This window comes from Mastomys coucha, unplaced genomic scaffold (genome assembly GCF_008632895.1).
Source record: "Mastomys coucha isolate ucsf_1 unplaced genomic scaffold, UCSF_Mcou_1 pScaffold20, whole genome shotgun sequence".
Classification (NCBI taxonomy): Eukaryota; Metazoa; Chordata; class Mammalia; order Rodentia; family Muridae; genus Mastomys; species Mastomys coucha.
In genome coordinates, this window is record NW_022196903.1 from 115,506,505 (window position 1) to 115,519,557 (window position 13,053).

At 42.1% G+C, this 13,053-nt stretch overlaps 1 protein-coding gene across 1 annotated transcript in view; it reads left to right on the plus strand.

Moving 5' to 3' along the window:
- Nucleotides 1-12,362, plus strand: part of LOC116099989 (murinoglobulin-1-like) — a 49,771-nt gene extending 37,409 nt beyond the window's left edge. The window contains exons 12-25 of the mRNA XM_031384059.1: nt 1,639-1,795; nt 2,058-2,234; nt 2,455-2,542; nt 3,938-4,094; nt 4,336-4,410; nt 5,278-5,458; nt 6,199-6,422; nt 7,858-8,076; nt 8,249-8,376; nt 9,234-9,324; nt 9,818-9,886; nt 10,707-10,809; nt 11,860-11,901; nt 12,218-12,362. Coding sequence (XP_031239919.1) covers nt 1,639-1,795; nt 2,058-2,234; nt 2,455-2,542; nt 3,938-4,094; nt 4,336-4,410; nt 5,278-5,458; nt 6,199-6,422; nt 7,858-8,076; nt 8,249-8,376; nt 9,234-9,324; nt 9,818-9,886; nt 10,707-10,809; nt 11,860-11,901; nt 12,218-12,234 — 1,728 coding nt within the window. The 3' untranslated portion in view covers nt 12,235-12,362. The remainder of the gene's footprint in view (nt 1-1,638; nt 1,796-2,057; nt 2,235-2,454; nt 2,543-3,937; nt 4,095-4,335; nt 4,411-5,277; nt 5,459-6,198; nt 6,423-7,857; nt 8,077-8,248; nt 8,377-9,233; nt 9,325-9,817; nt 9,887-10,706; nt 10,810-11,859; nt 11,902-12,217) is intronic.
- Nucleotides 12,363-13,053: the final 691 nt, after the last annotated feature.

The following is a 13,053-nucleotide window of genomic DNA, read 5'->3' on the forward strand; positions in this document are numbered from 1 at the left end:
CTTAGAAAGTTATAGATAGAGAATGACTGAAAAGAGCTCACAATTGAAATTTTCTATAAAAAGGGGGGGTGGTGGGAATATAGAGAATATCTTGGGAAGTACCATATGTGTTTTGTGTTAGATTGTAAATAAAAATAAAGATTTATATGACTGAAAAATTGCACGCATAAGCCAAGCTTATATATCATGGTGCGTACTTAGCATAACATTTTTCTCTTGTGGTTGTTTCTTTGACTTGATCTTTTATTGCTGTTCCTCACCGGAAGTTAACTATTGCAGAGAAAATATAGCAACATATCACACAAGAGGAAGGTTACTGTCCCCTTTGAGGGACAAGCATAAGGTCAGGGACTGTCCACTCACAATAATGACTCCAACTCAGACACCTCTGTTAGCAAGTGCTTATAGTGTCTACTGAAAACATATCTGTCAAAAGAATAAAGAAATTAGAATTATAACTTTCATTTAATGTAAAATCCATTATTAAATGAAAGTTTACAAAAGAGATGAAGTAAAGCACATTTCTTTGTTAAGCAGGTAAACTACTGTAGCAGCAGTTCCTAATACACCAGGTGGAAGAACATCATCATATGATACTAAAGTCCTGTAAATGGTTTCCATGAAAGAAACAGCAGGAAGGGAGGTCACTGGAGACTAATTTTCTAAAAAAAATCAAAAGATAGAATAACAAACTTCTTTCCACAGGTCACTTCTGCTTCCCCTCATAGTTACTGATTACAATGTAATCTCCCCACCATCCCTGCAGTGGGAAAGCTGTCCAGGACAGCTGCATGGGAGAGATCAGAGAGGCTCCCAAGCTACTCAGGGAACCAGGAAGAACAAAAGCTGGATCAGGAGTTCTCCATTCACTTATCCTGACAAATTGGTTGTTAATTCACACATTGCTTTCTTTTTGGATCCCATCCTTGAGATAAAACAACGTGACCAAATGCAACTTGGAGAGTTGGTCAGCTTACCTGCTCATGGTCCATCATGAGGCAAAGGCAGGGCAGGAATCTGGAAGCAGGAACTGAAGCAGAAGCTGTGGAGCTGCAGCTGCCTAGCTTGCTCTGCCCTTGCTCTGTTTGCTTCTTATACACCAAGATGGAGTGCACTGGGTCAGATCCTACTGCATCTATTTTTTTTTTATTTTAGATATTTTCTTTATTTACATGTAAATTTCTCCTTTCCCAGTTTACCCTCCAAAAAACAAACAAACAAACAAACAAACAAAGAAAAGCTTCAAGACTGGCTAACAACCCAGTGTTACGGAGGCATTTTCTCAACTGAGGTTCCCTATTCCCAGAAAACACTAACTTATGTCAAAGTTCACACACACACACACATACACACACACACACACACAGGATTTTCCTACACCAAAAATTCAGTCAATAACACATTTTCATGCGTTTATTAAAACTAACTAGGGCATTGATTAAAGTAGAAGTACACACATCCCAGAGGCTCAGACATTCCATATTGGACAGATGCTTTGATTCAAAGCAGTGGGGGATAAAAGAGAAGACAAGGGAGCCTGACAAACCTATAGTATCAGGAAATGTGGATCTGTGATATTTACCTCAAGATCATTTTTCCAGGGGAGAAGACCTCAAAGCCTAAGACTGAGTTCTGAAGCCACTGATCTTAGGGCACTTTAGATATGCACAGAACAGGGATGATCATCTACCTGTTTGTTTTGCTTATTCAGATGCTGAGGTATCTGAAAAATTGTCTCTGGTGCTCCCACCAACAGTAGTGAATGATTCAGCCAGAGCCCATTTCTCTGTGATGGGTGAGTCAATCCATCCCTGGGGGACTTGGAACAATAGTTGCTACCACTGCCCTGCCCCCACCATGACTCCAAATGTCACTTCCAAACTACTACACTTGATCACTTTAACATCCTCCTTCTGTCTTTATCCCCCCAATTCCCACTGGGTTCCAGCACATGTCATCCATAAAATTCCTTCACATCACGGAGAAGTGATTCTATTAAAGACATTATTTTGTCCTTGAAGATTTGGGTATTCTGATGTCATGCCTCTCACTTCCAGGTGATATCTTGAGTTCAGCCATAAAAAACACACAAAATCTTCTCCATATGCCCTATGGCTGTGGGGAGCAGAACATGGTCCTTTTTGCTCCCAACATCTACGTACTGAAATATCTGAATGAAACCCAACAGCTGACTCAGAAGATCAAGTCTAAGGCCCTTGGCTTCCTCAGAGCTGGTCAGTAAGGCTCAGAAACTCCACCTTGTTCTTGTAAATATTCTCTCTAGAAATGTTTAGAAATAGGCTTAGCAATGAGGGGTGGGGGGAGAGCTGAGCAGTGTTCTTGGTCAGTCCTATAAGGCCAGGGTATGTGAAGGTCTTGTGACTTCAGATTTACAGCCTGCCATTCTCTGATGTATCCATTTCTTCAGAACACACCCAACGCCTTCTATTCCAGGTTATCAAAGAGAGCTGAACTACAAACACAAGGATGGCTCCTACAGCGCCTTCGGGGATAAGTATGACGAGAGCCAAGGAAACACTTGGTAAGGAGAGTCCACTGTGTGCCAGGCCTGGTTCACCTCTTGTTCCTCACAGCAGCTGTACATGCATCTTATTTCATGGAAGTCTAGCGGATGCCTGGGCCTGAGAGGGACACGTTTGAGATAGCATAAATGATAGATTGCAGAACTAAGATTCCCTCAGACCTCATCTGCTTTGATTCTGTGCTTTGTGCTTTACTGGCTGCAGTAAGCTGCCTTTTTCATTTCTGTCTAAGATCATTCATCAGCAAAGGCCTGGCTACATTTTGCTGAGCATCCAAAGATGCTCATTACTGAGACTCGAAAATTTGTTGCCATTCTTCATGTGACCTTGCATTACATAAGAATGTATTATTGAGGGCTGGAGAGATGGCTCAGTGGATAAGAGCACTGCCTGCTCTTCCAGAGGTTCTGATTCAATTCCCAGGAACCATATGGTGGCTCACAACCATCTGAATGAGATGCAATCCTCTCTTCTAGTGTGTCTGAAGACAGCAACTGAGTACTCACATACAGAAAGTAAATGAATATGTCTTTTTTAAAAATTACCCACTTTCTTAAAAACAAACAAAAAAAAACAAAACAAAAAGACTGTGTTATTGAGATAAAACTCAGAGAAACGACCAACCAGCGACAAAGAAAAAAAACACTGGCATAAACCAGAAATAAACCATGAAGAGGCACCTAATTTTTGAGGCAGAAAACATATGGCTGAAGTTTTTTTTTTTTTTTTTTAAGATTTATTTATTTATATCTAAGTACACTGTAGCTATTTTCAGACACCCCAGAAGAGGGCAGCAGATCTCATTACAGATGTTTGTGAGCCACTGTGTGGTTGCTGGGATTTGAACTCAGGACCTTCAGAAAAGCAGTCCATGCTCTTGACCACTGAGCCATCTCTCCATGACTGAGGTTTTTAGGGAAAGAGATTTTAAATAAATATTTGGTTTTACAAGATAGGGTTTCTCTGTGTAGCCCTGGCTGTCGTGGAACTCACTCTGTAGACCAGGCTGGCCTCGAACTCAGAAATCCCCTGCCTCTGTCTCCCAAGTTCTGGAATTAAAGGCATGTGCCAACACAGCCTTATCTAAGAAAGGCAATCATGGAATGTGGGGAAAGCCTAGGATTAGCATCCAGGTGTGTTAGATAAACACCAGAGGGTACAAGATAGAAGCAATGAGAGAGAAAGCAGGAAACACCTGAACCACACCTGCTGCCCATTCAAGTGGACCAAGGAGTGAGGACTACTTTGGAGTAGCCAGAGACACTGTCCTGCTGCTGTGCTCAGAGACCCTAAGACTGATTTCTCCTGAGTGTGGACTGGGCCCCTTGGAAACCCATGTGTGGAGGAGCTGCCTCAGAACAAAAGCTTCATCTCCACTCTCCCTCCCCCATCAGGCTCACAGCCTTTGTGCTCAAGTCTTTTGCCCAAGCCCGAGCCTTCATCTTCATCGATGAATCACACATCACTCACGCCTTCACCTGGCTCTCCCAGCAGCAGAAGGACAATGGCTGCTTCCGGAGCTCTGGATCATTGTTCAACAACGCCATGAAGGTAATATTTTCTGAACTGCTTATAAGCATGCAGATGTAAAAACACCTTAAGGTCAAGCCACACTACTCACCATGGGAGGAATAAGCCTCTAGGTCAGGAATGTACATTTTCAAAATGCGGATATTGAATGGGAACTTCTATGAACTCCCATTGAATCTATGGATTGGCCATGAGGGGGGAAGGCATCTTTGATGGATTGCTTGATGTACATTCTGCTGATCTCACTCTTTCTTATTTGCAGGGGGGAGTAGATGATGAAGTGACCCTCTCTGCCTACATAACCATGGCCCTTCTGGAAAGTTCATTCCCAGCCACGGTAGGTGCCAGCATCCCAAACTGTTGTAAAGCCTGTTGCTTTCTGTCCTCTCTAAAGCCAAGTGGAAGCTTTCTGTTTTTACCATGCTTTGCATTTGTAAGATTCCATTAATGAGCATCCACTTGCTCAATGAAGTCCTGGATATGTTCCAATATCAACACGAAAATACAGCTGTATTAGTCTGTATCTTATATGGGATATAATTTATAAAAAAAAAAAAAAATGGCTCCAAAAGGTAGAAGAGAAAGAAGACAGATAATCAGTGACAGGAAGAAAATAAGAAAGAAAGAAAGAAAGAAAGAAAGAAAGAAAGAAAGAAAGAGAGAGAGAGAGAGAGAGAGAGAGAGAGAGAGAGAGAAAGAAAGAAAGAAAGAAAGAAAGAAAGAAAGAAAGAAAGAAAGAAGAAAGACAATGGAGGGAATAGGAAGGAAGGGAGGGAAGGATAAAGGAAGGGGTGAGATTGGGGAGAAAGGGAAGAAGGGAAGAAGGAAGGAGGGTAGAAAGAGAGAGAGAGGGAAAGGAAGAGAAGGAGTGGGAAGGAGAGAGAAAGAATGGGGAGCAGGAAATGAGTGAGATAAGGGGAGTGAGGAGAAGGAATGGGAGAGAAGAGGATGTAAGAGAAGGAAGGAGAGAGGAAGAGAGAAGGAGAGAGAAGGAGGGAGAGCGAAGAAGGGGAAAAGGAGGAACAGAGAAAGAGTGAGGAGGAGGAACAGAAGGAAGAGAAGGGAGGGGAGGGGAGGGAAAGGAGGGGAAGGAGGGAGGGAGTGTTGATTTGAAAAGCATAACCCACTATAGCCTCCACATTTGTCCGGGGACCTGCTAGGGCCCTTTTTTCTCATAGCTCAGTGTCCCTTGTTCTGCCAACAGCACCCTGTTGTCTCCAAAGCCCTGAGCTGCCTAGAGTCGTCCTGGAAGACCATAGAGCAAGGAGGAAATGGCAGCTTTGTGTACACCAAGGCACTGATGGCCTATGCTTTCGCTCTGGCGGGGAACCAGGATAGGAGAAATGAAATCCTGAAGTCACTTGATGAGGAAGCTATAAAAGAAGGTAAGCATGTGTGTTCTCAAGTTTGTCTGCATCCAGCTCCAGTGAGGGAAAGCAGGGGAGCGTATGGAGCAGGGAAAGAGCTTAACAGTTAGTCCCTCTCTGTGGCACACTGAGGTTTCTCCTTGGACTGTCGTCCCATTACTAAATGAGTCTTCCTTCTATACAACAGCCTTCTGTTTGGTATTTTCTGATAGTGTGACCAAAATCGGCAAATATACTATCACAGTAGAATGCAGACAGGTCTAACTAGGTTACAAAGGTGAATGCGGTTAAAGCTCAGGTTTTCTCTCTGCTGTGGATGTACCTACCAGGAGCAGCAGACTATGAAGAACACAAGGAGGATAGATGCGTCGAGGTTCTGCTATTTCAATTGCAACTGTGAACCCACTGGGAAACTTCACTAAGTCATTTGGTTTGAACACTGAATAAGTGACGTTTTGTTGGGTATCGGGGAGCTAAGGAGTAAAAGAATCCTGTCTGCCATTGTCTCCTCAGCAGCTCTGCTAGAGCACCATGGAGGGTGTAATTTACTTAATAACATATATTTCTGTCCACGGTCTTTCTCAATCATGACCCATTGCACCAACTGCAGATTTTTACTGCATCTTAGTAAATCTGGGAATACTGTGAGTGAAATTTTTAAAACCTTCTACAACCTTTGAGAGTTCCTTCTTTCTACATATAAACATGCAGTCATTGACCACTCAGACTTTTAATTATTTCTCTATTTTCACCCTAAGACAACTCCATCCATTGGGAAAGGCCTCAGAAACCCAGGAAATCTGAGCATCATTTGTACAAACCTCAGGCTTCCTCTGCTGAAGTAGAGATGAATGCCTATGTGGTCCTGGCTCGCCTCACTGCCCAGCCAGCCCCAACCCCTGAGGACCTGACTTTGTCAAGAAGCACCATCAAGTGGCTAACAAAGCAGCAGAATTCCAATGGCGGCTTCTCCTCCACACAGGTCAGTGGTTTTCCTTCAGAGTCCCAAGGGGGTTAGGAGATTTGAACAAGAGATACAGAACCATAAAGACATAGAACCATAAAAAGGTAAAGAGGAGAAAAGAAGATGGAAATGTTAGTCTTGGATATATTCTGTCTGTAGGAAGTGAGGGATGCTACATCCCATAACAAGTTGCCCTAGTCCTGTGTCCAGCCACAGGAGTGCTCTCGATACCACAATTAGTAAAACAGACCAATGCTGCTGAGAACTTCAAACCCAGATCCAATCCCTAATATAAAACAATGGCAAAAATCCTGGAATATCTAGAATGGTAGACATAGCTCCCTCGCCCTAGAACAGCTTGTAGAGACCTAAAACCAAACTGACGTGTCTATTGCCCTACTGACCATAGGGACAGCTAAGGTCTGTCCCTTCTCCTGACAGACTCTCCTAATCTTATGAAAGAATAGATTACTCTCAGGCTTTCTCCAAGCAAGCAGGAGGTCCTGCTGCCCCACTTTACCTCTTGATACTTGGGAACAATCAGGAGTGTAAACGACTCACTGTACCATCTAGTCAGTAGAACTCTCATGAGGTAATATTTCCTATCCCCTAAAATATACATCTATCATAATAACTGTAATTTATGCCCCAGGTATTCTGGGCATATAGGGCAGAATTAATCTCCAGGGAACTGTAGTGAGGGACGATATTCACTTATTCAGAGGGTAGGGCCCTCTAAAGGAGAAATACAATGTACAAAAAGAAAATTCCGTGATACTAGTCACCCTGCTTTGCCCATCAGTTCTTACCCTGATTCCTTTCGATGGACAGTCACTGTTCTGACCGTAAAACCCTCACTGCATGTTTCTGCTCTCTTGTTGAGCCCTGTTCTCAGGGTAGCATCTGGAGCTCTTGGGATCAGGAAGGATCATGTGGGAGAGATCCTTTCTGGAGCATGAAGTACACTTGCACAGAGTGTGCCACTGAGGAGCAAGGCAGTGAAGGAGAACACTAGACCATAGTTTTTTTGGTTTAATAAGACTGAATCAGGACAGGCACTTGGCCATGCTGTTTGTGGGTCTTCATTGCTCTGCAAGGGCAGAAGCAAGCTTGTCGGGGAGATCAGGGTTGTGATTTTGTGGGAAGATGGATGGCGTAAGCATGAGAACTAGGGATAAAGGAAGAAAAACAATAAATGCTGGGAACAAAATCTATTTTCTATTTATATTTTCTGCTGGCTAGGGGGGATTTGCATATGCCAGGGTACTCCAAGGAGGAAAATCATGTGACTGTTTTTGAATATCAAATGTATTCAATATTAGAGCCTGAAATACCGTCAAATATCTAGAGACAAAATCTCATGAAGATTGTCACAGCTAGAACGAACTTTTTGGAAGAGCTGAAGACCTTCCATAGAGATGCTATCCTGAATGTTCTTATTCATTCCTGTCAGGACACTGTGGTGGCCCTTGATGCTCTGTCCAAATATGGAGCAATTACTTTTTCCAGAAGCCAGAAATCTCCTTTGGTGACCATCCAGTCTTCAGGGTCATTTTCCCAAAAGTTCCAAGTAGAGAACAGTAATCGCCTGTTACTGCAGCAGGTCCAATTACCAGACATTCCTGGGGAGTATACCATCAGTATGTCGGGGGAAGGATGTGTCTATGCTCAGGTAAGGTGCTGGGAAGTTGTGGGTATGCAGCTATGAGCCTCCTTCACCAAAATGGAAGTTCTGACTTTGCCAAAATGGAAGGTCTGAACACATTATGCTCAAATTGGGGAAAAAAAATCATCCAAGGACACAGTGCAATGGAGGTGATGTATTTCTGTTCCCTACTTGTCAGACTACACTAAGATACAACATTCACTTGGAGAAGCAGCAGTCTGCATTTGCTCTACGGGTACAGACAGTACCTCTAACTTGTGATAACCCCAATGGCCACAACAGCTTCCAGATCTCACTAGAAATCAGGTATGAGATAGGTGTGTGTCTCTGTTTCTGTCTCTGTAGGAGCATCTGTCTGTCTCTATAAGCATATGTCTGTGTCTCTCAACACTTCATGGAACAGGTTCAAAGATATCTAAAATGGTTCTCTTCATTATCATTTAGCTTTATCTGTAACAAATGAATAAAAAAGAATATGGGACTTCAACATACTGAACAATGAAGAATTGGAGATTTATAAATTCTAATTAGTCAACTTTTAAGTTTCCTATCTTCACCAACAATCATAATAAAATAATACATTATTCTTTTCCACGAGCCGTTATCGAGGGTTACTCTTCTTCACCATCAAAGAATAGCCTTCCTGGTCTTTTAAGATTCCATTTTTCTAGACAAAAAGGATATTCAGTATTCTGGCACTTGTCGAAAGCTTTGTGAAAAATATAACCAGCAACAGAGTCTAACTGCAGAAACCAAAGGGATCTTGGATGGAAAGAATACATCCATAGCTTGACTTATCATCATACATACGCAGCTGTGTGTGTGTGAGTGTGTGAGTGTGTGTGTGTGCCAGCAAGTGTGTATGACAAAGGACAATGTCAGCCATCAGCCCTCAGGTTCCATATATACTTGGTTTTGATATCAGGTCTCTTACTAGCAGAGCAGACTCTGCTGGCTCACCAGCATGCCCAGTGGATCCAACCATTTTAATGCACTCTTCACATGACATTGTTATGCATTCTGTTTATATTGACAATAAGGGCCGTATGTCTTAAAATATGGAAAAATCACACAGGCTGTTCCAGGAATTACTGCTAAACCTCAAAGGAGGCAAGATTCAAACTACTAAAATGATTCCTTCTGTCCACTTCTATGGTCTGTAGGTACACAGGGACCCGTTCAGCCTCCAACATGGTGATTGTTGATGTGAAGATGGTATCTGGTTTCATCCCATTGAAACCAACAGTGAAAAAGGTAAGCAGAGATGAGATGTTTGGATTCTCTGTATTTTCAGATTAGGAGCCTGCCAACACCATCATAATTATGTCAACCCATGTCAAAGCAATGTTAGCACTAATTTAACACACTTGGATGTTGTTAAAATGCTGATATAAGTATGAACTGTAGATGTAGTTTTAGATGTTTTAAGAACTATGAAAATTAACAATAAGCTAACATCGATAGCAGAGAATATGGGGCAAGTATTACCAAATGGGTGACTATTTTTATGTTCAAACAAAAGTCAAAAATAGCTACTACTATGTAAGATCATATTCAGTTGGGCCTTTAGTAGAGTAGAATTCACAATTTTTGAAATATACTTTCATTCTTATTGGAAAAGTTTCTTCCCATTTATTTAGAATTCAATAACATCATGTTCAATCCCACAGTTCATTTGCCTTTCTCACCAACACCCCCAAGGCTTTTGCTTTTTCAGTAACACAGGTTTTTTTTCTCCCATTTCCAGCTGGAAAGATTAGAGCACATAAGCAGAACAGAAGTGAGCAACAACAATGTCTTATTATATTTGGATCAGGTACGACTCCTTCCCACCTTCCTATCCATGCCAAGGTTGATGCTCCTTGATCTATGTGGGTCAGGGGAGGGTCCTTCCCACCTTCCTATACATTCTGAAGTGAGGTGTCTTTCTTGATGAGTCTATGTTGAAGCACATAGCAGAAGAGAAGCAATTCTAAAGCCATCCTTTAGAATTCGAGGCACGTTCCCTCACACTACATGATATTTTGAATTCTTTTTCTCTGGCCTAGCTTGAGACATGACTCAGAAGTTAGGGGCATATACTGCTCTTGCAGAAGTTCAGAACTCAGTTCCAAGAAGCCATACCAACACACAACTGTCTATAACTCCAGTTCCAGAGGATCTGATTCCGTCTTCTGGGCTCTATCAGTACATACACATACACCACACACACACACACACAATGCACACACATATACATTAATAATAATAATAGTGATAATAATAATAATAATAATAATTTCGAAATCTTCTTTGCTCATTGCTGGCTTTCCTGGGACTTCACATAGGGTCTCAAGTCAGCAAGTCAACGTTTTTAACTCCTCTCACAATGGACAAAGTCAAATATCATACATTAAGGAGGAATATGGATGTTTAGAATGGTTTAATAGACTGGAAAACGCTTCATATACTCCCAGAAGCCTCTACTTCAGTTTCTCAAATCCCCAGTCTAAAATCCACATCACCATCCGCATAGGTGGGCAGTTATTGAAGACCTTGACTGTGAGGTTAACTGCTTTCCAACGCATAACTGAGTTGTGCTGAAGAAAAAGACTGGCCCCTCTCATGAGTCTAGGTCATTTTTCTCTGTTTCCCAGGTGACCAATCATACACTGGCCTTCTCCTTCATCACTCAACAAGACATCCCAGTAAGGAACCTGCAGCCTGCCATCGTGAAAGTCTATGACTACTATGAGACAGGTGAGCAAGAGATGGTGATGGACCCTTGTTGTTTTGAAGTGTTTACAGTTTCTCACTCTGTAGCCCAGGCTGGCACAAATTCTTAGTTCTTCTGACTCAGACTCACAAATGCTGATATTACAGGAATATGCCTTCATACCCACTATTAAAAACAATTGGTTTTCAGACACTGACAATTATGTAGGCCAGACAAGCATTTATAAAATTTCAGTTTATTCAGTCACTGATGCCTTGTTCCTGTTTGTCCAATCATGTGGGATCAAACATGTCCACATAACCCAAGGGACCTAACATTTTACAAAGTAAGGTCTCTAGGCTGAAAGACACACAGATCTTCTTATGAATATAGCAACAGGAAGATGAAGAGTTGTACAAATGATTACAATAGGAATAAAAAGATGAGAGAGAACTGTAGCCTATTTGCACAGTGGTGACCATAGAAATGGAGCAAAGCCAGATTTGGGAAGTTAAATGGGGGATTTTCCTGTCAAGTGAAGATCTATACCAAATGGTTCAGACTAGAATAATTCAAGAAATATTGAAGGAAAAACAGAAACATAGCATGGAATCTAAAAGGATATATGTCTGCAAAGATCACAGCTAGTACTCAGATGAAACAGTGTAGGAGAAGCAAAGGACACTTTGATTTTGTCCACAGGGTAAATGATTCCAGTGTTGTTATATGTTTGTTTCTTTAGTGTATGAGAGGTTGGCACATTATGGTGCCTGTGGAGATCCATGGGCCATTTGGGGAAATGGGTTCTTTCCTTCGGCCATGTTGATCCTGAAGACAAATACATTAAGGTCATCAGGCATGGCAGCAAGCACCTTTCACCACTGAGCCATCTTGCTGTCCCAGGGTAAAAGTGTCAACCAGTGGCTTCAAGGGAAGAAATTCCTTTGTTTGCTTTGTCTGATGTCCCCAGAGAGATAAATTTTCAGCAACCATCCAGGCCCTGACTGAGGAAAGTGTCCTAACATATCACCTATCCCCCACAAAATCCTCTCTCAAAAACTCCCATTCTCAAGTTTGAATCCCCTGTCTTACAGATGAAGTGGCTTTTGCTGAGTACAGCAGCCCCTGCAGCTCAGGTGAGCACCTACCACTCCTACCACAAGCCTTTCTCTGACCTCCTGGCCCTCAAAAACTACCCCGAAGTTTTGTTAGATGAGCTCAGACATTTCTCACTGATTGAAAATACAGAGAAGTGCACCTTTGGGTTGGCATTCTAACCCCAGAAGACCCCACTAACTTCCTCACCAAAGTGTATGGTAGCTTATAGTACGAACTCTGAAGGGAACCATTCTCCACCGTGGCCAGTTTGCTTTCCTGCAGAGAACCCTTCTGTCTGTACCCAGTTAGAGTATACTCATCATGTGTGCTGTCTTCTTCTCTCCCCAAACACAGATGAACAAAATGTTTGAAACCCCAATCTGTGGAGAAGGCATTGCTGGAATCCCCAGACCTGGGAACCTTCAAGATGGTGATTTACGTTTGTCTCTGCAATACAAATACTGAACAAGCTTTGTAAATAAATGCCTAGTTCTTGAGAGTCTCTAGCTCATTATTTCTTCACTTAATCCAAATTTGCTCTGTGTTCATTTAGTGTTTTGCCTTATACCCCACGTTCTCAATGAACAGAAATGATGGGCAACAAACACTTTACACCTGCTTCAAGAAGACATAGCTCTGAACACTGTGGCAACCTTGCCTCCATAAGAAAACCATGATGGGTGTATTAGTGAAGCACGACTATACTGCAAGCAAGAAATGGTGATTCAGGCCTGCATTCAGAGCAGATGAGGCAGGTTCTGGAGGATGAGGCAGGAGAGTCACAAAGTCAAAAGGGACTCAGTCTACTTTGCAAGTGCCAGGTGCACCTGGGCTTCATAACAAGATCGTCTCTAAAAATTAAAATTTTAATTTTAATTATGGCTTGATGGTAAAATTCTGGACCATTTTCAAGTCTGTGGATTCAGTATGTCACAAAGGGAAAAGCAAGGGATATAATACGTCCAGATAAAAACACTTTTACAAAGAGAAAAAAAAGAGACCTTTAGTACCAGAAAAAAAATGGCTATCCTGACTGAGCAGCAAGGTGCCATGTTAAAGACCACAATGATAAATCTACTAAGTTATGTAATGGAGGGTATAGAGATTGAATGAAAAACATCCCCAATGGGCTCAAGTGTATGAGCAGTAGGTTGGTCCCACGCTGGTGCAGTTCTGCAAGAGTGTAAAAT